The 26,836-nt window shown below is 39.8% G+C and overlaps 1 protein-coding gene across 2 annotated transcripts in view; it reads left to right on the top strand.

Annotated features, from left to right (window-relative positions):
- The window catches only part of ILRUN (inflammation and lipid regulator with UBA-like and NBR1-like domains), a 91,176-nt gene that overhangs the window by 24,335 nt on the left and 40,005 nt on the right, over positions 1-26,836 (top strand). The window contains exons 2-3 of one of the 2 annotated variants that reach the window (XM_047733068.1): positions 9,337-9,491; positions 15,877-16,074. In XM_047733068.1, coding sequence (XP_047589024.1) covers positions 9,337-9,491; positions 15,877-16,074 — 353 coding nt within the window. The remainder of the gene's footprint in view (positions 1-9,336; positions 9,492-15,876; positions 16,075-26,836) is intronic. The other variant, XM_047733069.1, reaches the window with a different exon arrangement.

Below are 26,836 nucleotides of genomic sequence, written 5' to 3'. Positions count from 1 at the left end.
AGCTGCATTTCTGTCAAATAATGCTTTATAATGAGGGGATGGGATGGCAGTTTGGGGGAACGCTGTGAGAAGTGTTTTGAAAGGGGCTGTCTACGTTGTAGGCATCCAGGGTCTCACAATTTCTTAGTGGCACAAAGAATTTAGTTGCTGAAATTCAGCAAAGTGATTATCTGACTACTAGAGGTTTTGGATCTTTGGCTTTATAGGCAGAAAGGCCTTTGCTTAATCATTATATTGTTGTCTTATGTGTCACATCTCCTCTCTAGGAGGCTGGATTGGGCTGGATTGTGTTTCACAGATTGGATTGTTTTTGCAGAACCTTACTGAAGTTAGCACAGTCTTCTGTGAGCAATTTATTTTCTTGTCCAAAGCTCATAAAGCTCCATGTAGCTTGGGAGTGCATATGGAGTGTAACCAACTGGTTTGCTACACACGAGGACTACTGGGCTTCCCAGCCTGAGATGGGTGAGGCCTCATTTCACTTTAACTTTGTTACACATTTTGGGTTTGTCACTTTTGCAGTACTTCAGTCTTTTATTGGAGGTGGTGAACAGAACCCTGTCAAACTAGCTCAAATAAAAATGAGAATCAGTAATGAGATACTGTGAGGTTATCTTAGAACCTAAGTTAGAAATTCATTTGGGTTTCAGAAACAGCCAGAACCAGGGACTTGAATGTTGTCAGGTCTCTCTCTTCTGTTTGTGGTCTTTTTTTCTCTGAAGACTGCTTTTCTGTGCCTTTTCCAGTGGGCAAAATATGACTCTAAGAGCTCCAGGTACTCAGGGAGAGATTCTCTCTCTCGGCTCCAGTCCGAAGATTCTCAGGGAAGCATTGAGATTGATTCTGCTTTGGGTCACGTGTTCATTCCTGGACTAATCCTTTGTGGTTTGGAATAGAGTCATTTACCAACATGTTATGTTCTTGTCTTATTTTGTATCTGTTCTCCTGGGGACAAGGAAGGCGGTTCCCAGAGAAAAGAGGAATACAGCTCTCCTTCATCTGTGTGCCTTTGCACATTCTCTCCTTCTAACTGCTCCTTCACTACTCCTCCAAGTGGTTAATGAGGCCATCAGTTTTGATATTATACCTTTCCCTCAATGAAGCTTTCCCTTGATGCCTTAGTTTGAATTAGTTATTTCCTCCTCTGTACATAGTCCTTGCTTATTTTTCTCCTCTGACACTTTACCACATTGAGTTGTGATTAATTGTTCCCAAATCTTTCTTAATAGACTTAGCATTTCTTTGTAGTAAAGACTTTGTCTTATTTATCTTTATGTTTCCAGTACCTACAGTCATGAATGAGTTAAAACCTAAATAAAATAAATGGGTAAATACTGCGTACTTACTGATAGGCAGAGAGGGAAAAACTTTGTGCTTATCTTGTAATTTGATCCTTAGATAAATGTTGTTGCTTTCTTTAGTCCTAGAAACTGGTGGGGATAGGAAGTATTTAGGGTGATCTTGAGCATAAGGATTACCATACTTGACTCAAGGTGGGGTGCCATGCATGTCTCCACTTGTTCTCCCATTTGATTTCCCAAATCTGAGCATCACATTGATTGCAGTTGCCATGTGTCACCAAGGGCGAGGGTCTTAAATAGGGGAGGATCCCACCCATACGCAAGAGTTTGCCCAGTTGTTTTTTTCTCCTAAAAATCTTTGATCTTCTTCAACGCGTGGTGCTGGGACAATTGGATAACCACAGGCAAAAGAATGAAGTTAGACTGCTACCTTACTCCTTATGCAAAAATTAACTAAAATGGGTCTATGGCGAACAATAAAAGCTGAAACAATCAAACTACTAGAAGAAACAAAGGGATAAATTTGCATGACCTTGGATTTGACAGTTGTTTCTTATATTTGACATCAAAAGCATGAGTAATGAAAGAAAAACTAGATAAATTGGATTTCATAAAAATTAAAGCTTTTGTGTATCAAAGGACATGGTTGTTTTTTTAAAGATTTTATTTGAGAGAGTGCGCTTGAGCAGGGGTTAGGGGGAGGATCAAAGGGAGAAGGACAACCAGACTCCATGCTGAGTTGGAGGCAGACTTGGGGCTTGATCTCACCACCCTGAGATCATGACCCGAGCCAAAATCAAGAGTTGAACACTTAACCAGCTGAGCCACCCAGGTGCTCCTCAAAGGACATTATTAAGAAAAATAAAAACCAGCCTGTTTGTAAATCATCTATATCATAAGAGTCAGCTGTCCAGAATATATAAAGAACTCTTACAAGTCAACAACAGGAAGATAAAAGCTTAGTCAAAAAATGAACAAAGGATTTGAGTAGACATTTCTCTGAAGAGGATATGCAGATGGCCAGCAAGTACATGAAAAATGTTTAAGGTCATTGGTCATTAAGGCAATGCAAATCAGAGCCATCAGATACTACTTCATGCCTAGTAGGATAGTTGTAATTGGGGAAAAAAAAGTGTTCGCAAGGACATGGAGAAAAAGGAACCCTTGTACATTGTTTGTGGAAATGTAAAATGGTTGTGGACTACTACTACAGAAAACAGTTTGGTGATTCTTCAAAAAGTTAAACATAGAGTTACCATATGACCTAGCAGGTTTACTCAAAGGTATGTATCCAAAGCAATGAAGCCATATACTTACACAGACAGTTGTATATGAATGGTTGTGGCAGCATTACTCATAATAATCAAAAAGTAGGAACAACCCAAATGCCCATCAACAGATGAATGGTTAAACAAAATGCGGTGTGTACATAGCATGAAATATTAGCCATAAAAAGGAATAGAATACTGATTAACATGCTATAACTTGGGATGAAGTTGGAAAACATTATGCTAAGTGAAAGAAGCCAGACACAGAAGGCCACGTAGTGTATGATTCTCTTTATGTAAATTATCCATAATAGGCAGATTCATAGAGACAGAAGATTAGTTGTTGCCAGGGAATTGGGGGGGTGGGATGGGAAAAGGAGGAATGAGTAATGATTACTTAATGGGTATGGGGTGTTCTTAGTGGGTATGAGTGATGAAAAAGTTTTAGAGCTTGAGGGGGGTGGTGGTTGCTCAACACCGTGAAAATACTAAATGCCACTGAATTAGATACTTTAAAGTAGTTAATTGTATGTTATGTGACTCTCACCTCAGTTTTTGTAAAAAAAGGAAAAATAGTTTGATCATGACCCATTAGCCAAAGGCACTTAGAAACTAAACTTCTGCGGTGCTGGTGTTGAATTTGCTCAGTACTTAGAATCTGCTTGCTTGCTTGCTTGCTTTCTAAAGAAACAAACACTAAGCCAGTTTTATTATTTCAAATGACAAGAATGCCCAATATAAGATGACTCTGGGGCTACCAGATTTAATTTAGTGGTTTATATCATCAAGGACACAACAGTTTTTCCCTCTGATTGCATCCTTAGGCACATCCTCATTAGGTCCCCTGAGGTTCCTGGTAGGTCTCTTCATGTTCCCAAGGTGGTTGCAGTAATTCTCTTCACTGAATTTTCTTGACTTCCAGGAGCAGGAAAAAAGGATACCTTCTCTCTCTCTCTCTTTTTTCCATTTGCCTTTTTAGTATAAACTTTTCAAACCTACAGAAAATTTTTTTTTTTAAGATTTTATTTATTTATCAGAGAGAGAGAGAGAGGGAGAGAGAGCGAGCACAGGCAGACAGAATAGCAGGCAGAGGGAGAAGCAGGCTCCCTGCAGAGCAAGGAGCCTGATATGGGACTCGATCCCAGGACACCGGGATCATGACCTGAGCTGAAGGCAGCTGCTTAACCAACTGAGCCACCCAGGCGTCCCTCAAACCTACAGAAAATTTTGAGGAATTGTAGTGTTTACCTTTATTCTTACCACCTAGATTCAACAGTGGTGAACGTTTTTGTCATAATTTGTTTTCTCTGTATAAATATTTTTTGAATCATTTGAAAGTTGCAGACATCAAAACTCTTCACCCTTAAATATTTCAGCATGCTTCTCCTAAAAATTCTCTTAAATAACCACAACTAAGATAGGAAGAGACTTTACAAAAATTTTTTATTAGTAAAAGATACCTAGCCTATGTTTAAATGTCCTCAGTTGTCCCCAGATGTATCTTTTATAACCCTCTTTTGTGTTTTTAAGGAATCAGAATCCAATCAAGGAATTCAAGGACCATGTATTGTGTTTGTGGTTACGTCTCTTTAAATCTAGGAATAGTGCTACCACCTTGTCTTTTCACGGCAGAATGCTTGTTCTTTACTTTCTATTTGGAAAGGGTATAACTGCTGATGGTAGTTAGAAGGACCAGTTAATTAATGGATCAGCGAATAGGAAGAGAGAAGAAACAGTCTTGGACTTGCTAGGGCTCTAAGAAGCGGGTAAATGCTAGTGTGAACTTACTCCTCTTACTGAAATTTTCTGCAAGTTTTTTCTCACAGTCTTCACATATTAAATAGTATCATCCATGAGTTAATTTTTAGGTTTGAAAATGCTCAGCCTTCTTCAGCCCAATTCCTATTGCCTACCTGCCATCCTCTTTCTGGTTTCATGAAATTCTCAGTTTCTTCATGGTAGTCACAAGTACTTATTTTTTGACCCCCCTTTCTCATCTTCTACATTTGATTCCCCTCGAGTTGATGTTGGAAAGCCCTGTTAAGAATGTTTTTGACTTTGCTGATCCTTTTTCTAGTCTGGTGTTTCAGTCATTCAGAGATAATTTCAGTCACATTAGAGATTCCCAGTGGGCTTGTGGCCTTAGCGGAGTATTATTGGCACTCCAGAGGTGAGAAACTTCTTGTGGTTCGGAGTTAAGTATTGCTCACAGCCCAGAGATGCTGTTTGTGCTTAAATGGATCAGTTTGTTATTCTGATTGCCCATTTTAATTTGTGTCCAGAATTTGGGTAGTTTTCTTTTTCTCATGACTAATTTGGATCTTTTTTAGTTTCTTGTTTAGAGAATGGAAAGAGAAGGTATCTAATCTTATTTTCCTGAGAATCTCCTTAGTCTTCTGACATCCCCTTTTTAATTCTGATTTCCTGATTTTCTTAACTCTTTTCTACCCCCATATTTTTGGGTGATGTTCCTGATTGTATATTCAGCAGATAGAAGACTTTCTTCCTTCATAAGATTGGTAATCTGACCTGTGTATGTATGCATAATGCAAACATAAATGTTCTGTGTTTGTGAATTTTTGTTAGATTAGATGCTTGGCCATTTTCAGTAATTCATCTGGGGAGGATTACAATAATTTGTTGTTTTTTTTTAAGATTTTTATTTATTTGACAGAGAGATAGTACAAGTAGGCAGAGTGGCAGGCAGAGGGAGAGGGAGAAGCAGACACCCTGCTGAGCAGAGAGCCCAATGCGGGGCTCGATCCTAGGACCCTGGGATCATGACCTGAACGAAGGCAGCTCTTCAACCGACTGAGCTATCCAGGCGCCCCACAACTCATTTGTTTATAGGATTCATGAGATGGTGGGGGCGCCTGGGTGGCTCATTTGGTTAAGTGTCCAGCTCTTAATTTCAACTCAGGTCATGATCTCTGGGTTGTGAGATCCAGCCCTGAGCCAGGCCCTATACTTAGGGAGTAGTCTGCTTGAGATTCTCTCCTTCTCCCTCTGGCCCCTCACTCCCAGAGGTGCCTGTGCACTCACGTGCTCCCTTGCTCTGGCTCTCTCTCAAATAAATAAATAAATAAAATATTTTAAAAAGGAATTCATGATGGTAATTATGTTCTTAAGAAAGGTGTTCAGAATATTATTAGATAATTGGAAAGCTCTGGATAAGCTAAAAGTTTTATGCCTTTGAATAAATCCTCCTAATTGATGGTCTAGCATGGGACAAGTTATTTACCGGTCAGTGCATTTGTGGGTTCCTCTATAAAATTAATGTTGGACAATATTGCTTTTGAGTTACAAAATTGCATTTTATTAGCACATACCAACATCCAAATTCTTCTGCTCCAAATCAGGTTAACCTGATGATCAGTGCATTTGAAACTGTTGTGCACCAAGCCCATTTTTCACTGAAGTAGGAAAAGCTGCCTTGGGCTGATAACCTCAGTGGGAGAGACAGTTAGAGATACCCTTTTTGAATGTCTCTGGCTTGCTGAAGTCTGCTGTACTATAAGCTGTGTAAAGGTAGGGGCCTTGCCCATCTTGCTCTCTGTTCTATCCCTAGTCTCGGGTTGAGTGCCTAGCACATGGGTAAGTGCTCATTATTAGTTAAATATTGGTTGAATGCTGACCCTAGGGCATTTACACACATTGTCTCATCCAGTCTTCACAGCCAATCTTATCATTGCCTAACTTTGTAATATAAAATATAAGCCATCCTTCTGATACAAAAAATTCAGTTTTATAGATGAGTAAGCAGCCATAGATGCATAGCTGCTTGTTCAAAGCTGTTCAGCCAGGCATAGGAGCTGCCTCCAAACAAAGCAATTTTAAATTTTACCATTTTAACCATTTTGCAGTGTACAGTTCTGTGGCATTAAGCATATTCATAGCCATCACCATCATCTTGGCCCGTGCCTTTTTCCTCAGTTACACTGCCTGCCTTTGTTCTTCAGGGTCCTTTTGGTTTAGTCTGAAATCAAATTAAAAACTTCTTTGAGCAAAAACTGGAGGAAACTGGAAGTTTAAACTCTAAGACTGGGCCGAATATGGAGTCCGTGTTCTTCCTTTTCCCATTTCCTCAGCCAGTTCTATTTCACATATAACTTCTTGTTGGCTGATAATAGCTGAGTGTGTTGATTTGAACAGGAATACATGCACTCATACCTGCTTGTTCTCACACTGAGTTGGAGCTGTTTGATCTGTTTCTGCCAGTGGTTGGCCCAGTAAGGTGGTGATCTAAGTGGTCCAAGTGCCAAGAAGCTGTGTACCCACATTTTAAGTTGTGTACCTGCCGAATGGGTTAGAGCGCCACTGGGCTAAAGTCCACACTTGGCCTTGTACTTGGGAAATTAATTTGCTTCGTCATCCTCCACTCCTGCTTCCTGCCAGGAGTCCAGTTCACTTTCGGTTTCACTTTGGGCTTTAAAAGTGTTTCTTAATCTCTCTCTGGCTGAATTACCTATACAAAACAGGTATAAATAAAATAGTTTTGTTGGCTTGGCTGTGGGGTGAGTTGGGCTGTGTGAAACAAGATTTGAGGCGGCCGGATCTAAGTAGGATAACTGAACGTGTTCATCTTTCTACTGCAGTGGTCTTGAGTCCTTTCTGATATCAGGCAGAGCCAAGTAGTGAAATATGACACATGCTGGGGATGAGAATTGGCAATTGTCCTGAGTGCACAAATAGTTTCTTCCCTCCCAAGCATATTTTACAGCCAAGTGAACAGAAAACAATTCAGCAGGCTACTTGCTGGAGTTCCCACAGCAGAAAAATTACCTTTATAAAAGGATGGACACATAGCTTTTACAAAAAGTTTTCAGAAGAACAAAATGCAAACTAGGCTCACTTTTCTTTTCCTCATTTTGTCCCTAATTCCGAAATGTAAGGCTGATTCCAGATACATTCCTAGGGCCTCTTTGCCCGTGGTAGAGGCTGGGCGTCCCCAGGTTTGATCAGTCACATTTAGCTACAGAAGGAAGTTGCTGGGAAGACTAAAGTCCAAGCCTTCCTATTGAATGGTCAGGCAAACAGGCAGTTTGGCCCCTGGTCCAGCTCTGCTCCGTGTAAATTTTATCTTGTACGCACACAACAGGCAGGCAGTTGTTGGTGGTGTAATTCCAGTCATTACTGATTAAAATGACAGGCCACCATTGCGTGAGGCTTGACCTGAGGCAGCTGCTCTAAATATAGCCTTCCTTTCTGGCAGCTGCAAACACCTGGAGGAGCAGGCAGGCCCCCAGCAGAAAAGTATTTGCTGTTAATAGTATGTCTGTTGAACAGTTATATACTGTCAGAGCTTATTTCATGCTATGTTTGTGCATAATTAAAAACAACCCACTGAATCCATTGGCTTATGTTAGGGTTATGTTTAGAAAAATGCAATTTGTGTTGTTGTCTGCTGTGGGGACTGGAGATGATGTCACTAGTTTAAGTAAGATCTTAAGAGGAGCAGTTAATGTAATTACTAGCAATTTCTTTGATCTCTCTAATGAACACAGCTTGCTTAAACCCCTTAGTGGCATTTGGTTTCTGGCATGGATGAATGCACTGTCAATCATGTGTTTCAGTTCAATTAGGGACTCTGGTTTGTGTGCTTGGTAGTTCTTTTTGACATAAGGGGGTTTATGAGTAATTAAAAAGAACACCATCATTTACAAAATGGTGCTTCCAGAACAGAAACTACGAATGGCTCATAAACATGTAAATGATCCTTAACCTTTTGTGCAAGGAGAGAAAACCATTTTAAGTTCTCACTAAGATCTTATTTTTAACCTGTCAGATTGACACAAATCCAAAACTTTGGAAGAACACTGTTGATGAGCAAATGGGGAAATAGACACTCATACTTTCTTGGTGGGAGCAGTAAGTGTACAACTTTATGGAGGGAAGTTTAGAATGTGTCTGTTAAAACCACAAATGTATACCCTTGGACCCAGCAGCAGTATCATTTAAAGGAATTTATCCTACAGATATACTTGTGTGTATGTAAAAACAGTGTTTGCTTAAGCGTGTTTATGGAAGAATTAAAGATTGGAAGCAAGCTCAGAAGTAGACATAATGATGTATCTGTACAATGGATACAGCCATAAAAAATAGGATATTCATTATGTACTGACATAGGAATGTTTCCATGGTACTAAAGCAGAGGGCAGTGTATAATAAATATGCGACTAATTATGTAAAAGGGGGAGAAATAAGAATATGTATCATTTGCTTGTATGCGCATAAGGAAGTTCTGGAAGGATATTGAAGAAAGTAGTGTGAGCACTTACATGTGTTTATGTGTGTGTGTGTGTAGGAAAGAAGAGAAAAGATGGCTATTTTTCACTGTATAAGACTTTTTGAACCATCTGCATGTGTTGCCTTTTCAAAAAAATTAAATAATTAGAATATCTTTTAAAATAGAGTTTTTTTGAGTTCCCCTCATGGTTGTAGAGGAGCACTCTCTTAATTGACTTCCTTACCCATACTTGCTATCCTTGTGGGTAAGAGGGACATTTCCTCATCCTGTTACTGATGGTGCTAATGTGTCTTACTTTTTATGTGGGCACTTGAGAGGAAAGTGCTGCTCAAGTTGGTTGGTCTCGGTGTTTTTCCTGTTGATCCTCAGAATCAGTGGCTGTAAAGATTTATATACCAGGAGCCTTTGTTTCGATACCAAACTGTGAGATACAGGCTTTTTCCATTTGTTTTGACAATCAAGGTAATATACCCTGCACAGGACTAAAGTAAAATCTTTTGCCTTTTCTTTTTGTTTGTAGGAACCTACAAGCAGCAATTGGCGCCTATTATGACTTTGAGAGCCCAAACATCAGTGTGCCCTCTATGTCGTTTGTTGAAGATGTCACCATAGGAGAAGGGGAGTCGATACCTCCTGATACTCAGTTTATAAAGACATGGCGGATCCAGAATTCTGGTAAATGGATAATGGGCAGTTCTTCATTGCCCTGTTTTCTTTGTTTAGTAGTTAAAACAAACAAGGAAATGTTTTAGCTTAAGTTATATACTTTTGTAACTCTGAGCTTTTTCTTATACATGATGTAGTACTGTGTTTTTTTGTTTTTTTTTTTTTTGTTTTTTTAAGATTTTATTTATTTGAGAGGGAGAGAAAGCGGGAGCCTGGTGGGGGGGGAGGGGCAGAGGGAGAGGCAGGAGAAGCAGACTCCCCACTGAGCAGGAAGCCTGATGCCAGGCTTGACCAGGGCCCTGGGATCATGACCTGAGCAGAAGGCAGACGCTTAACTGAGCCATCCAGGCACCCTGATGTAATACTTTTTTGTACTGGTGTGATGACCAAACATCAGTGAGATGTCCCCTGCCCTAGATCAGGAAAATAATTCAGATCTTTTTTTTTTTTTTTTTTTAATTTAGGTCTTGATGGCCTCTAAACAATTCAATATTCATTTGATACCAGGAACTAGGCATGTGTGTGGTGGTGGTATTATCTCCACCTGTACAGTTCTACTCCGTCATTTTAATTCTGCTCTAATTAATCTTCCAGTTATTTCCAGCAGGCTAGAGGAGGTACATCCTTGAATAGAACAAGGTGGTTAGAAAGAGCTGTGAGCATCTGCTCTTTTGAAAGCTCTTTTCTTTGTAGGTGCAAGGATGATTCTTTATGAAATTTCATTGAGATATCTCTCTGAAATGTTAATACCAACTTTGAAAAATAGGGTAAGAAATGTGGGATTTGCTCAGAATGGGAAAGATGGAAAGATAGAGAATTTTTTAGAAGCATTGTTGTAATATACTGCTGACTTGAAGAAAAATTAAAAATAAGTTAGCAATACTTTGAAAAAAGGATCTGAATATGTGTCTGGTAACAATTATTACCTTTTGCTTGTTAAATTCTTTTTTTTTTTTTAAAGATTTTATTTATTTATTTGACAGAGAGAGATCACAAGTAGACGGAGAGGCAGGCAGAGAGAGAGAGAGAGGGAAGCAGGCACCCTGCTGAGCAGAGAGCCCGATGCGGGACTCGATCCCAGGACCCTGAGATCATGACCTGAGCCGAAGGCAGCGGCTTAATCCACTGAGCCACCCAGGCGCCCCTGTTAAATTCTTTTGTAATGACTTTTTTCATTTGAGTGGGTTTAGTGTTGCTTGTCTCATGCAATAATTACTTATGCTGCTAATCAGATCAGGATGCTTTAACCTCCTTGTTACCGAGGACTTAACGAGGAATTCTGAGAGATGGAAACTAGGCAGAAGGCATATTTAGCTAAAAATCTGTGCGTGTGGGGGAACCCTGTCTAGCAAGGTGATCTGATGTGAGTTGATGTAATAAACCTGTAAAAGTGACCATTTGTTGACTGTTTACTTTTTAGTTCTTTTTAATTTTTTTATGATGGGGAAAGAGTGACTAAGCTAGCCTTTTAAATAGTAATTAATGTACCAAATTGTTATTCTTAGTTTTTCTGGCTTAATTAAAAGTAACTCTCCCTTGGATGAAAGTTTAGTGTATCACTGAGGAAACTCATATAATCTGGATCAATCTAATGTTGTAGATGACTGGAGACATTCGTGGCTTTATAAGATTTTCATTAGCTTCTTTTCCCTTTTGGTTGTAATGGTGTAGGGCATTGTTTGTTTGAGAGACACTTGGCTATATGGAAAAGTAGCCATGTTTTCTATTTTTCTTGAAGTTCTTTTTTTCAAAGCTTAATTATTTTTGCCTTATTTCTTTCCTTTTTGGGGGGTTTAATTTCTTACTTTTCCTGATGTGGACTTTTAAAAATATAAAATAATCCCTCTCTTTCTTAAGATCTCACGTATGTATGTATGTATGTGCTCAAGAGTGAGTGCACATGGGGAGGGGCAGAAGGAGAGGGAGAGAGAATCCCAAGCAGACTCTGCACTTAGCAGAGCCCATCTCAGATTGACATGAGACTCGATCCCGTGATCCAAAATCATGACCTGAATCGAAATCAGGAGTCAGGTGCTTAACTGACTGAGTCACCAAGGTGCCCCTAAAACAGTCTCTTAAGTTCAGCATGTTTTTTCTCTGAATTACTAAAACCTGCTAAGTTGCTAATCAAAACTGCTTTTGAAACTTCACATGAATTCAATTTTATTTAGTTAAAAAAATTAAGACTTTGCTTACTTATAGTGAAAACACTTAAAATGGCTGCCTTTCTCTGAATTCTTTATAGTGTTTTTAAATATTAAAAGTTCTTAGAGTACCGCTGAAATATTTGAGATACTCTTTTGTCGCAGAAATCATTTTTTATGTCAGAAATCTCGATACATCTGCTCACTCACCAGGCAGTTCTTCAGTTAATGGGGGATTGGGAGGGATTGATATAAAATGGTTAAATGTCAAATCAGAACCCCAAAAGCCTACCTTTCTTTCACGTTGGAGAAAAGCTGTGTTGGTGGAGCTGGCTGCTTTTTCCACTTGGTATTGCATGAAAAGTCCAGTTTAAAACAGCCTCTGGATCTGCAGTCTCTCTTCCTGTGAAAGGCCATTCTTGTGCCTGAACACTTCTTGAACAGTTGGGCAACAATTGGCTGGCGATTTTACCCTTTAGGTTACTTTGAACACAGTTTTTTTTTTATCCTTTTGAAAGTTGTTCATTCATTTTCAAATAGTTTTGTATCTATCAGCTACATGCTTACCATTTGATTAAGGAGAACCTGGTCTTCTATAACTAAGCAATAGTAAAGAGAAAGAGGGAAAGCACGCACATGTACTGGTTCTTCATCATCATTCTCATCTGGCCTATAAGTTCTTTCTGGAAGTAGGGTAACTCAGAAATACAACAGGCCTTAGCTATTTCTCCTCTGGCTCTTTTACTCTCATTCATAATCTTCTCTTAAGAGAAAAGTGCTCACTGAAATAGTTTCATAAATAATTTTCATGGTATCTCTCTGCTGTCATATTTTAGGCATGCCAGGCATTTGAATATACAACAGATGAGATTGGCAGGAACTACATATAGCTGTCCCAGCAGTTTCCCCAAAGAAGCTAATGTCACACATTGTTTAAAATTCAACTTTTAAGACCATGGAAAAACAGAAGCCAGACATTTAAGGACTCAGATGCGGAATCCCAGGATCCAAGCTTTTGGCACCATATAAATTTTAGAAGCTTGGGAACCTTGAACAGGAAACCTTAAAATTAAAATTGAAAGTAAAAATTTGAAACTGCCCCTCCAATGTGAAAAGGAACAGTTTCCCTCATCAATGCTTTAGCTTCTTATTTGTTACAACCACCCTCTATTGTGCAGCCATCATGAATGTTAAGCTGAGCAGGTTATGGCAACACTGGTATTTCTTGGACTTTGGCGAAGTAGTTGGTGATTGTCATGTGAGGCAGTGGCTTCACAGTCAACTTTATTTTTTGTGAACATAAAGCATGAGTTGAGAAAACTTGAAAAAGAACAACTGTTTTCTCCATTTACTTTTGGGTCCTTAAAATAGTTAATTTCTGTGCCTTTCTCTTCAGCTCAACTGTAGAGAAGGTAATTCTTCTTCATCCATTTAGCAAATGTTATTATATTCTAGTCACTTTACATCAGGTATGGGAAGAAAATGGTGACAGGATCAATGACATTCCCTTTTTTGCCTGCAGCTCAATTTGAAACGCAGTCTCCAAACTTCTAGGGATTAAAAAGAATAGGGGATCTTCATTAAGGTTTGTCTTCCTCATTGATCTTCGGATGTTCGTTATCTCCCAACTGTTTGTGTAATCACTTATCCCTAGTAAGTCAAGGCTTTCTGGAACTGATGGACTTTTATTTCATTTTTGCCATGTTCTCTGTCATCTCAAAATTGCCATGACAGGGTTTTTTGTTGTTGTTGTTTTTACTTTTTTTTTTTAATGAAATTATATTCCCATGATAACTGAAGAATCATAGCCTTGATCATGTGTGTTTTTGTGATACTTAACTTGGAAAGTCATAAAACATAGGTTAATCTTTCCTTTCTTCTAGATGTATCTGTCCCCCATCAAGCCAGTTTGTAACTGAGACTTAATTTGAAGCCCTGTTGTATTACATTTCTCAAATTCAGATTTTAGGTATGCTGATGGTCCATACAGCTCAACACTATTTCTCCTCCTCCTCCTTTTTTTTTTAAGTTTTATTTATTTATTTGACAGATCACAAGTAGGTGGGGCGGGGGTGGGGGTGGTAGCAGGCTCCCTGCTGAGCAGAAAGCCGAATGCTGGGCTCCATCCCAGCACCCTGAGATCATGACCTGAGCCTAAGGCAGAGGCTCAACCCACTGAGCCACCAGGTGCTCCTCCCTTCCTTCTGTATTAAGAACTGGTATCTTTAACCTTTTTAGAGTTACCTGACTTACTAGACTGTAAGAGCTAAATGTTGTAGTGAGTGCTTGGTTAGTCTTAGAAGGTAAATAATTGGTTCTTCACTTTATAACAAATTAACACCTTAGAGTTGATGGTGGATAATTCATCCAATTTTTTCTCCAACAAGCTCTCCAGGCACCACATGAATAGTGTCTGGCGTACTAAAAAATTAGATCAGGACCCTAGCTGCATAACTTGTTAATCACTTAATGTTTACCAACTAACTTGGTCTCTGGGGAGCACAGAAGCACTCCCTCTTTGCATAGCTGAGAGCTCTGACTGCCTCAGCTGCTTGTGCTTGTCTGCTCAGGACGGCCAAGTATTTCCCACACCCAGACAGTCTTGGTTTTCCTTACTTTCTTAGAAGTTCAAAAACAGACACATTCTTGGGTTTTCATACAAACAGTTGTCTTGTTACGGGTGTTTTGCGTCTGTGTGTGTGCATTTGAAAGAATAATTGTGAATTCACCCCTAACACAGCAGTTTAATTTTCCTCCTGGATCTGGGTCTTTAAAGAGACTGACATTTTCCAAGGTCCTCCATGCCAGCTGCTACTATTCTTGACCTCAGACAAATACGCTTTCGCCAAGACCATAGGCCCCAGAAATGCGGAACAATTTGCATGTCTGGCCAGGGTATCATCCACAAGCTTTCCACCAGCAGCAGTTGCCCTTTATGGTGTTAACTTAAGAAGGCACTTTGCTGGCAGGTGTGTTTTTAAGTGGGTCTGACAAAACGCTGTGCCAACTGCTTCCTCTGCCACCCCTTAAGGTGCAAGAGCCACAGAGTGTGCTGCTCATTACGGGGCTGTGAGCTCAGCCGTGGAGCTGTAACTGCCTTTCTCTCTGGTTCGCTTTTCACTGGGTATATCAAAACCAGTCTGGCACTTTGAGAACAAGGAACCAAGGCATCCTAGAATACTCTCAGGAGACACATTTCAAGTGTTCTTTGTCCTTAGATTCCTGCCATGTCCGCCTTTTCACGGTGATTTATTTTTATAATGGATGTATATATACCCCCAAAAGATACAGAGGCTTCTGTCTACAGTAAAAAGAAATATATTGGAGAGACTTGACTGGAAAGATAACCTCTGGTCTCTCTGTGGCCCCGTGACTTGTCAGAACAAGCCAATATATGGATTGCTTATTTTGAATTAGTTTGCATGGAAACAGGTACACAGAAGGAGGGACCCAAATAAGATCTTTATCACTCCCAAAGGAGGAAAGACATTCCTGCCAGTGCCTTGTCCCTGTATTGCCATTCCTGTCCTTTGTACCCGTACCTCTGGCTGGTGTCATCACCTCTGAGACCACAGTTCAGTGTGTTGTTACTAGTGGAGTTATCCCATTACTGTTTGCACCTGAATATGAAACTTTCATTTGACTCCTTTGTCTCGTATATGCAGAATCTCTTGCACCTTGATCTTTTCATAGTTAAGGACTCCAGAAGGAAAAGTCGTACATCAGGGGAAATATTTTAAAATGAAAGGAATATAGAAATTATCCCTCACATGTTTCATCCACTTGCCTTGATAGAAAAACTGGGGATAATCAGATGTATTTTTATTTAGAATGTGAGCTTAAAAAGTTCTCGTGAAAATAGGCATGTGTTACCTCCTAGTGAAGAAAACAGGCCTCCAGAGATGTGGGTCTGTGCTTCATTTCCATGGCTCTTCGTGAACATCATTCTCCGATTCCATGGATTCAGTGTAATGTGTGACCTCCCCTGGGGTGCCCTGAAACGCATCTTCTTGAGGAACTGCCTTGCTTTGGTCATATGTGCCTTATCTTAGGGATAGACTGTTGGTCAGAGGTTGTTAACTCTGATAATTCCTTCTGGCCAGTCTTGTGACATTATGTAGCTCAAGGATATGTGGCTGTGTTCACGTATGTGCGAAAGAGAGAGAGGCCTCTTCTACAGTTTTGTAATGAACTGCACCCATCCTAGGACCACTAATTGCCTAACATTTTTTTCTTTTGCTTGAACTCAGGGGCAGAGGCCTGGCCTCCAGGGGTTTGTCTTAAATATGTCGGGGGAGACCAATTTGGACATGTGAACATGGTGATGGTGAGATCGCTAGAGCCCCAAGAGATTGCAGATGTCAGCGTCCAGATGTGCAGCCCCAGCAGAGCAGGAATGTATCAGGGACAGTGGCGGATGTGCACTGCTACAGGACTCTACTATGGAGGTGAGTATGTCCTTGTGCAGCCCAGGGTGAAGGAATTAAGGTAACATCTTACAGCATTCCCAGCATTGCTCACAGAGCCTGTCAAATGACATAAAAAGGCGTGGCCTCTTTCATCTGTCACCCCGTGCAGGTAAATGACTTGAATTTAATGACCACTTAATTGGGTCAGTCTAGTGCTCTCCCTTTTACACTGGCACTTTAGTTAAAATTTAGTGAAGTGCGTGAGAGATCTATATCATGCATCTCTAAACAGCAATTTAGTAGCTCTGCTCTTTTTATTATACAATCTAATAGGTGCTGTAAGAATACTGAAGGCAGTCCTGTTCTCAGAATCTCTAGATGGAAGTCCTCTAAAAAAAGATAAAGCACAAAGTGTGTGTCCTTCTCCCAAGCAGAGTGTCCGTCAGCACCTGTCTCCTCTTTGTTGCCATACTCACTGAGCAGAGTGAGCTGCCCTGCCTCTTCTTTCCTTTTTTCGTTTGTGCTTCAACCCTGTCCATTCTTTACCCACTCCAGAGAAATGAAAAATCAGAGACTACCTGGTTTCCAAATCCAGCAGCCACTTAGTCTTTGTACTAATTGACCCTCTGTCATTTGACACCATACTCCACAAATGTTTTCTGAACTGTGTACCTTCCCGACTCACCGGATAACTGTCTTGTTTCTCCTCCTCTGATTGATCTTTCTCTGTCTCTGTCTAGTCTCCTGTTTGCCCCGGGATTGTCAGATTCTGAGCTGGGTCCTGTTCATGGTCAGTGACCTCATCCATCCACATGGGTTCAATGGCTCTCACCATTACAGAACATAGCAATGTTCAAATTCATATCTGTGGCTGCGGACTCTCTTTGGAGCCCCAAACTTGTGTTTTAACTGCTTATGGTCAGAACACTTGGATATCTTGTAGATTTCTGAATCTTAATGTCTCCCAGGCAAAACTTAACATTCTTCTCATCAGCACCCCATTGAGGTGATCAGGCAGGAACCTTGGAGTCATCTTTTGTTCAGTCTCAAAACTGTTCTTCATCACAAACCAGTTCCTGTTGATTCCACTGTATCCCATGTCCTGGTAATCCAAAGAAAAATAAATAGTAAATAGTTCCTGTCTTCTGAGAACCTAACTGGACTCAGGGCCAGTGGGGCCTTTGGCATGATTTCAAGGGGTCCTGGAATTAATGTTCTTCTACATGTTGTTGCAGCCAGTGGAAACTTTACATATTTTTATAGCCTTGAAAAATTTTAATGTTAGGAAGGGTGTCTCATAGTGCTTATATGACATTATTCTTTACCTGAAACCTTCGTGCCTACTGTACTGAACCCCAGTTCCTTGGCATGGGGCTTAAAGCTCCTCACGATCTGGCCTCGTTTTCACTTTCATCGTCAGTCTCCTCTTTACTCCCCCACAGCCAGTCCCCAAAGACACCACATGCTTTCACTTCACCATGCCCTTGCTTGTGTTGTTCCTATTGCCAGAAATATCTTTTCTCTTCTTTCCAGTAAACTCCTGCTCATCCTCAGGGCCCTGATGAAATCACCATTCCTCCCTCCCCTTTCCCTCCTTGCTTACTCTCCTCATGACCCCATGGAAATTTTTCCCTCCTTTTTTCATTAATGTTGTACACGGGCTTGTTGTTATACTTCACACGTTGTATTTTAGGTGTTTATTTACTTACCTTTCTCTCCTACTAGACTGTGAACTATATGTTGAATGACAAATGAATGTGCAATCATGTATCAGAATGTAGCATTTGTCCCTTCCCTTCCAGACTCTCTTTTCAAGCCACTTTTTTTTTTCTTTTTAACATATAATGTATTATTTGTTTCAGGAGTACAGGTCTGTGATTCATCAGTCTTATATCGTACCCACTGCTCATTACAACACATACCCTCTGCAATGTCCATCACGTAGTTACCCTACTCCTCACCTGTCTCCCCGCCAGCAACTCTCAGTTTCTTTTGTAAGATTAAGAGTCTCTTATGGTTTGTCTCCTTCTCTGGTTTCATCTTTTCATTTTTTCTTCTCTTCCCCTATGATCCTCTGCCTTGTTTCTTAAATTCCACATGTCAGTGAGATCATATGATAATTATCTTTCCTGATTGACTTATTTCACTTAACACAAACCCTCTGGTTCCAACCACGTCATTGCAAATGGCAATATTTCATCCTTTCTGATGGCTGAGGAATATTCCATTGTCTATATATACCACATTTTACCCATTCATCTGTCGATGGATAGTTTGGCTATTGTGGACATTGTTGCTGTAAACATTGGGGTGCAGGTGCCCCTTTGGATTACTATATTTGTATCATTGGGTATATACCCAGTAGTGCAATTGCTGGGTTGTATTTTCAACTTTTTGAGGAACCTCCCCACTGTTTTCCAGTACAGGCCACTCCTTCTAATAACCTTTGTACCTGCACAGTTGGAAGTACAGTTGACCCTTGAATAACATGGGGAATTAGGAGTGCTGACACCCCTGCACAGTTGAAAACTTTGACTCCCCAAAAACTTTACTAATAGCCTTGTTGAACAGAAGTCTTAACCAATAACATTAAGTTAATTAATACGTATTTTGTAGTTATATGTAACATATATTGTATTCTTATAGTAAAGTAAGCTAGAGAAAAAATGTTATTCAGAAAATTGAGAGCAAAAATACATTTATAGTACTTTCTTGTATTTATCAAAAAAGAAAAAATCTACATATAAGTGGACCTATGAGGTTCAAACTCACATTGTTCAAGGGTCAGCTAGTTTCTACCACTGCTGAGCTCCCATTGCATTTTCTTCTTCTCCCTCCCACCCCCCATTGCATTTTCTCTGCACCTCTTACTCCCTTGCCTCTCTTTGGCACTTTACTTCTTTCTCCCCAGTATTTGATGAGTGTCCCAAATACCTTTAAAACTTAAGGTGATACATGTCTTATTTTTCTATGTAACTTCAAAAAGCTGAGCCCAAAGCAAAGTGGAGATTTTTTTTAAAAGAATGCCAGTGTTTTTAAGGGAGGAGCATGACCACATATGTGACTTAAAAAAAAAAAAAATCCCTTTGATGCAAAAATAATTGCTTCTTACTGTTCTCTAGTGTTTGAGATCTCTGGTCGTGTGTGTGTGTGTGTGTCTGTTTCAGTGTTAAGATAAAAATAATTATCACTGTTTTGGCCACTAAAATTTATATTTGTAACATTCCCTCCAATTCTAGAAGTAGTTGGGGTATAAAATATATTAGTTTTGGAGGCAATAAAGAATTTAAAGCCTTTCTTGGTCATATAATCTGTGATTTGTTTCTCAGGATTTTGTGCAATCTAATACTTTCAAGAGATCTTAATAATCTGGCTCCATGATTTTCAAAGCATTTTTAAAAAATCAATAGAACCCTTTCCTTTATAAGAGCATACATGAATGCCCCCTCAAATAAAGGGAAAACCTAAAAATGAAACTGGTTTTGTTGAATTGGAAGCCTTCTTTTTTTTTTTTTTTTTTTTTTTTTTTTTTTAAATTTGACAGAGAGATCACAAGTAGGCAGAGAGAGAGAGAGGAGGAAGCAGGCTCCCTGCAGCAGAGCAGAGAGCCTGATGCGGGGCTCGATCCCAGGACCCTGGGATCATGACCCGAGCCGAAGGCAGAGGCTTTAACCCACTGAGCCACCCAGGCGCCCCTGAATTGGAAGCCTTCTTAACCCTTGTTGCCTGTTCAGATGACCTCTTGTGCTGTGTGGTATAGAGTTTGCAAACAGTTCATCTTCTCTGGTAAAGAATTTAATTTCATTGTACAAACTACTATTTTGTTGAATCCAGATTACTCTTGGTTATAACACATCTTGATAGTAGAGATGGTAAATTTCTGGCAGAATGTGAGTACAGTATACATAAAACCACAACTATGAACATGTAAAAGAAAATAAACTGCCTTGTTAACTGTGATTGGCTCTTCTCAGTTTTTCTGTGAAGTCTCACCTTGCAGGCTCATAAAGTGTGGCGTAGTGGGAAGAGTTTGGAAAGTCAGCTTAGGTTGCCTGGGCATAAACTTGGACAAGTTAGGTAACTACTCTGTCTCTCATCTTTCTGTCTTAACAACAAACTTGTTTGTTTTGTTTTTGGTGGGTGGTCTCCTTTACAGTCTTTAGATGGTCTTCTCTGGAAAGAATCATTTTCTTTATTTTTATAAAAACACTTATGTTTCAGTTCATTTCTCTTCCTCAAAAGGAATTTTTGCTATATTTAATAATTTATAAAGTGGGTCCCCTCCCCCCATTTAAAATGGATTGTCCTCTCTCAGAGTTTCTCTCGAGAGGTGCTCTTGGTGTCTTATGTGGACAGTTCTTCATTATGTGGGTCATGTGTATGCGACCCTTGGCCCTCTCTCACTAAATACTTTAGCTTCACATATTCATCTTTCCTGGCAACCCTCCTCTTGAACCACACATGTTTCTTTTTTCTTTTTTCTTTTTCTTTTTTTTTTTTTTAAGATTTTGTTTATTTATTTGACAGACAGAGATCACAAGTAGGCAGAGAGGCACACAGAGAGAGGGGGGGAAGCAGGCTCCCAGCTGAGCAGAGAGCCTGATGCAGGGCTCGATCCCAGGATCCCGGGATCATGACCTGAGCCGAAGGCAGAGGCTTTAACCCACTGAGCCACCCAGGCGCCCCACCACACATGTTTCTAACCCCCTTGGTTGAATACCACTAAGTACCTGATTTCCTGGCAGATTGATTTTTCAAGTTCAAACATTTTCTTTTATCTTCTATTTACAGACTTCTGCTTCTTAGGTAAAAGCAACCTGTTGTCTAATACCTGCTATATGTCAGGCACTGTATTGGGTTTTATACATTACAGATTACCTTTTATAAAGGAAGTATTGGCTACATTTTATGGACGAGGAAACTAAAGACCAGAGATAATAATTTGTCTAGGGTTCATAAAGGTTGTAAATTATTTATGAATTATTACTACAAATTAAGAAAAGTAGTTTTATGGCCTTTGTGATTAATTTGGCCCTCATTACTCTATGGGGTTCACATGGAAACTTTGGCTCAAGGGTGTGAATACTTGTCAGGGCTTAGGGAGGCTTCAGTATATAGTTCCCAGGTCTTCTTCACATTTCCAGAGTAAGTTAGCAGTGAAGTAGGGTTAATGTTGGTGAAGCGACTTTTAGGTTGTTGAGTAAATATCAGTGTTCCTCAAGGAGTTCCTGCCTGCTAGGAGAGGCACACTTCTTAAGAACACTAAGGACACTTGACTATTGGGAAGCAGTAAGGAGCATGAGTATCACCATTTTAGTCTTGATACCAGCAGTAGCGTGCCTCCTTCCAATAATGGAGTACCCTCTTCCAGAATTGTGTAGGAGAGATGTACCCCTGCACTGTGATGGTTCCTTCTAAGTTAGAGGCATTCTGGTTGTGAAGTAAGCTAAGATGAAGTGATAGTGTGATCATCCTGTGCTGAGGAAAGTTTCTCCCCTTGAAGTAGTTCTTGTTAGTAGTTCATAATGGTCACTAGGGTCATTGCACTTGTACATTAAATACTTACACATTGTCCATTTAGTTTCTCAGAGATTAGAAATGGAATTTTCCTTATAGATTTTTAAAAGATTTATTTTATTTTTTTTTTTTTTTAAAGATTTTGTTTATTTTGACAGACAGAAATCACAGGTAGGCAGAGAGGCAGGCAGAGAGAGGAAAGGAAGCAGGCTCCCTGCTGAGCAGAGAGCCCGATGTGGGGCTCGATCCCAGGACCACGGGATCATGACCTGAGCCGAAGGCAGAAGCTTTAACCCACTGAGCCACCCAGGTGCCCTTAAGATTTATTTTAGAGAGAGAGGGCAGGTGCGTGGGGGGAGGCAGAGAGAGAGAGAATCTCAAGCAGACTCCCCACTAAGCAGGGAGCCTGAGGTGGGGACTTGATCTCACAACCCTGAGATCACAACCGGAGCCAAAACCAGGATTTGGATGTTTAACTGACTGTGTCACCTAGACATCTCTGAAACTTTCCTGATTAAAGCTCCTAAACCATAATATGTCCTGCATGTTAGAAAAGTTATTGGGTGCGCTCTATAAACCACACTCTTTATTTCCTAAAACTTTAAGTTCTTCTTCCACCTCCTCCAGTTACGAGTGTCATTCCTAGCCAAGTGATGCGGGACTGTCCCTCCTCATCCTTCTGTATTTTAACTGGTCAGTGTTGTAAAAGCAGCTCTGGTTTCACATAGACTTCCTCTAAATTCCACTCTGTGCCTTCCATTTAGGTGCTGTTTTACTTGGCACTTCTGCCCTTTTTCTTTCCCTCTTGCCTATTGAACCCACCTTTTTTGCTTTTTTTTTTTAATTGAAGAATAAATAACATACTGTTTTAGTTTGAGGTGTACAACATAGTAATTTGATTTTTATATACGGTATGAAATGGTTAGCACAGTGAGTCTGGTTGCCATCTGTCACCATTCGAAGTTGCTGCAACATTATTGATCATGTTCTGTATGTTGTACGTTACATCCCTCTGTGTTATTTATTTTATTACTGGAAGATTCTACCTCTTAACCCCTTTGCCTGTCTTGTCCATCCCTCCACTACCCTCCCCTTTGGCACCCATGAGTTCTTTGTATCTGTGAGTCTGTTCTGTTTTCTTTGTTAAATTGTTTCATTTTTAGATTCCACATATAAATGAAATTATGTGGTACTTTGACTTATTTCACTTAGCATGGTACCCTCTAGGTCCATCCACGCTGTTGCAGATGGCAAGATTTCATTCTTTTTTTTTTTTTTTTTTTGTATGGCTGAGAAATAGTGTGTGTGTGTGTGTACACACACACCACATCTTCTTTACCCATTCTTCTGTTGATCAACTTGGCCATTATAAATAATGCTGCAGTGAACATAGGGGTGTTTATGTCTTTTCAAATTAATTTTTCTTTTGGATTAATACCTCCTGGATAGTATGGGAGTTCTAGTTTTAATTTTGTGAAGCACCTTCATTTTGTTTTCCTTAGTGGCTGCACCAATTTACATTCCCAGCAGTGTATAATGGTTCCCTTTTCTCCACATCTTCATCAAAACTTGGTATTTCTTGCTGGCTCAGTCAGTAGAGCATGTGACTCTTCATCTTGGGGTCATGACTTTGAGCCCCATATTGGTCATGGAGCCTACTTAGAAAACAAACAAAAACACCTTGATATTTCTTGTCTTTTTGATACTGGCCATTCTGACAGGTGTGTGATGGTATTACATTGTGGTTTGGATTTGGATTTTCCTGATGATTGGTGATACTGAGCATCTTTTCATGTGTCTCTTAGCCATCTGGATGTCGTCTTTGGAAAAATGTCTATTTAGTTGACCTTATATTAGAACTTCTCTCTTTAAATGTTGGACTCAAAATGTTGCCTCATTTGCTTCTAGAAGATCCTCAATAAGGCAGTCTGTGTTTCAATTCTGGTCTGTAGAATTCTGTAATATCAGAAATAAGAGTAGCCCTTGAGAACAACAGATTTCTTTTTTGATGAAGAAATGCTAGCCTAAGCTGATTGTGACTTGTGTGGGAAATGTTTTTATTTTTATTTTTATTTTTAAAAAATATTTTATTTTATTTTAAAGATTTTATTTATTTATTTGACAGAGATCACAAGTAGGCAGAGTGGGGGGGGGAAGCAGGCTCCCCATGGAGCAGAGAGCCCGATGCGGGGCTCGATCCCAGGACCCTGGGATCATGACCCGAGCCAAAGGCAGAGGCTTTAACCCACTGAGCCACCCAGGTGCCCCGAAATGTTTTTATTTTTAGAGGGACATTTCAAATGTAAATGAATTTGAAATCCTTAAGTATCTTTATGTTGTAAGGTTATGTGCTATTTTAGCTTCAGAGAAGGAAAGCCTGCTCTTGGTAGTAGTGCTACCAGATATTGGTAATGATTTGGTGGTTGTGTCTAGGTAGTTCCACATGAGTCAAAGGCAATGTGAAATGGCTGTACTAGTCAGATTAACCCTCTAAAATGCACATATGTGTGTCATGAACCTGTTCGCAGCATAGAAAATCAAGAAATCAGATGAAACAGTGTAAGTATGTGAAAGGTAGTAAATAAAATATTTGCATGTCCGAGTATGAATCATCAGATGTTGTAACTGCTTTGAAATCCAACTGTGAGTAGTTTTAATGTGTGGTGTTACTGCTAGCAGTTTGCTTCATAATTAGTTTTATTATTTGATAGAAGGGAAAGTATGCTGAAAGCAGCATCTTTTTTTTTCCTGTGGTAGCAAAAACCCTTTTGTTAACAGAAACTTCTTTAATCTGGAATGTTAGGTTTCAAGGATTCAGAATTTAGAGGTTGCTCCTTAAAAATATTTTTAACCAAATATAATTCTTGCTTAACATCTAAATATTCTTCTTGTTTAATAGAAAAGAAATATTTCTAAAATCCCTGACAATTTTAAAGATTAACTATTCAAACATAATTTGCTTTTAAAAAATATGTACATAGAATCCTTAACTTTTTTTTTTTTAAAGATTTTATTTATTTATTTGACAGACGGAGATCACAGAGAAGCAGGCAGAGAGAGAGGAGGAAGCAGGCTCCCTGTTGAGCAGAGAGCCCGATGTGGGGCTCGATCCCAGGACCTGGGATCATGACCTGAGCTGAAGGCAGTGGCTTTAACCCACTGAGCCACCCAGGCACCCCAGAATCCTTAACTTTTGTGCATATGCATTGGTAAGGGCTGTAGCTGGGGCTGAATCTACTTAAAAAGTGCTTACTTAGTATAGCCCCATCATAGTAAAACACATAAAAACTCCATTTCTGTGATTCTTGGGTGATAATGATTTTAATATGCATCATTGGCTTAATGATTACCTTCCTTGCAGGGAGAGAGGTAGAGCCATTATATTAAGTGAACATATTTGGTCATATGATTCTTTTCATTTCTAAAATAATAAAAATGAGGAAAAAGAACAACAGAGGGGTATGTACATTTCCCCTTCACAAAAAAATGTGCACATGTATGCTGAATTGCTTCACCTGAGAAATTCTTAAGCTTTTATAGAATTACTGTGTGATGGGAAGTTTTAGGAAGTGCAGTCAGTGTACAGTTTCTACTGAAGCAGGCCAGATCATATCTTTGATAAAAGTAAGGAAGCAGGAGTAATTGCTTTCCATTCAAATCATGGTGAATACCTAATTTATCAGTATGTGCTATAAACCTGCTGAAAATTGTGTGTAACAGACTGATGATTAGCATCTAAAATGATTAATGTATTGGTCTCTCTCTCTCTTTTTTTTTTAAAGATTTTATTTATTTATTTGACAGAGATTACAAGTAGGCAGAGAAGCAGGCAGAGAGAGAGAGAGGAGGAAGCAGGCTCCCCGCTGAGCAGAGAGCCCGATGCGGGGCTCGATCCCAGGACCCTGGGATCATGACCCGAGCTGAAGGCAGAGGCCCTAACCCACTGAGCCACCCAGGCGCCCCAATGTATTGGTCTCTTAAGCTTTGTCTGATATCTTAGTTTTTCAGATGCGATCCCTTAGTTACTGCTCAGAATGTGGTCATTACTTTATTTTTAGAAACCTCCCATTAGTCTTGTAGTTAAGGTGGGACTCTTTGAGGAGGATGTCTCCTTACTGAAAAGCAAATGCATTCTGTTTCTGTAATGATGCTTTGACACTAGCCCCATAATACTTGAAGGGGTTTTTCCTTGAAATGGCAAAGATATTTATGTTAGAAATTAGTTCATTCTGTAATCTTTACACTTTTTCTAAAGCTCTCTTTATTTTTCTCCTTTTATCTTTAAAGAGCTTATGTTTCCCTTTCTTTATAAAGAGAATGTCAATATTGGATGTTCGGACTTTAGAAAAGGATGCTTTGTGTACCTGTTAACCTCTGGATTTAGCTTTGTAGTGATCCGTGTCCTTGCAGTGACTTCTTGATTTCCTTTTTTTAAAAAGATTTATTTATTTATTTGTGAGAAAAAGAAAACACAAGCAGGAGGGGCAGAGGGAGAGGGAGAGAGAATCCAAAGCAAACTCTGAATTAAGCTTGGAACCCAACACAGGGCTCAGTCCCACAACCCTGAGATCAGGGCCTGAGCCAAAATGAAGAGTTAGACACTCAACCAACTGTGCACCCAGGTGCCCACTTCTTGAGTTCTAAGGGTTTTGCTTGTACTTGGTTTTGAGACCAATTGAATTCTAAAGCGATTTAGGGTGTGGCTTAGTAGCCACTTCTAAGTCATTTTTCCTTTTTAGTTTTAGTTTCTTTTTTTTTTTTCAAAGATTTTATTTATTTATTTGACAGACAGAGATCACAAGTAGGCAGAGAGCCAAGCAGAGAGAAAGGGAAGCAGGCTCCCTGCTGAGCAGAGAGCCGGATTCGGGGCTCGATCCCAGGACCCTGAGATCATGACCTGAGCTGAAGGCAGAGGCTTTAACCCACTGAGCCACCCAGGCACCCTTTAGTTTCTCTTTTATGTTTAGAAATCAGAAGTGATTAAGAAAGCAGATCCTATTTCTGACTGAGTCTTATTTGAGGACTTTTAAAAATGTTTAAAAATAGGGGTATCTGAGTGGCTCAGTCGGTTGAGCATCTGCCTTCAGCTCAGGTCATGGTCCCAATGTCCCTGCTTGGCTGGCAGTCTGCTTCTCCCTCCCCCTGGTCTTGTGCTCTTGCGCACGTTCTCTCTCTCTCTCTCTCCCCCTCTCAAATAAATAAAATCTTTTTTTAAATGTTTAATAATTCATTTTATGTTAGTATAGCCAAAATAGGATCATTTCAATATTTTGGGTAATCAGTA

This window comes from Lutra lutra, chromosome 6, assembly GCF_902655055.1.
Source record: "Lutra lutra chromosome 6, mLutLut1.2, whole genome shotgun sequence".
NCBI classification, from domain to species: Eukaryota; Metazoa; Chordata; class Mammalia; order Carnivora; family Mustelidae; genus Lutra; species Lutra lutra.
Note: the sequence above shows the minus strand (reverse complement) of the source record. Positions and strands in the feature narration are given on the sequence as shown.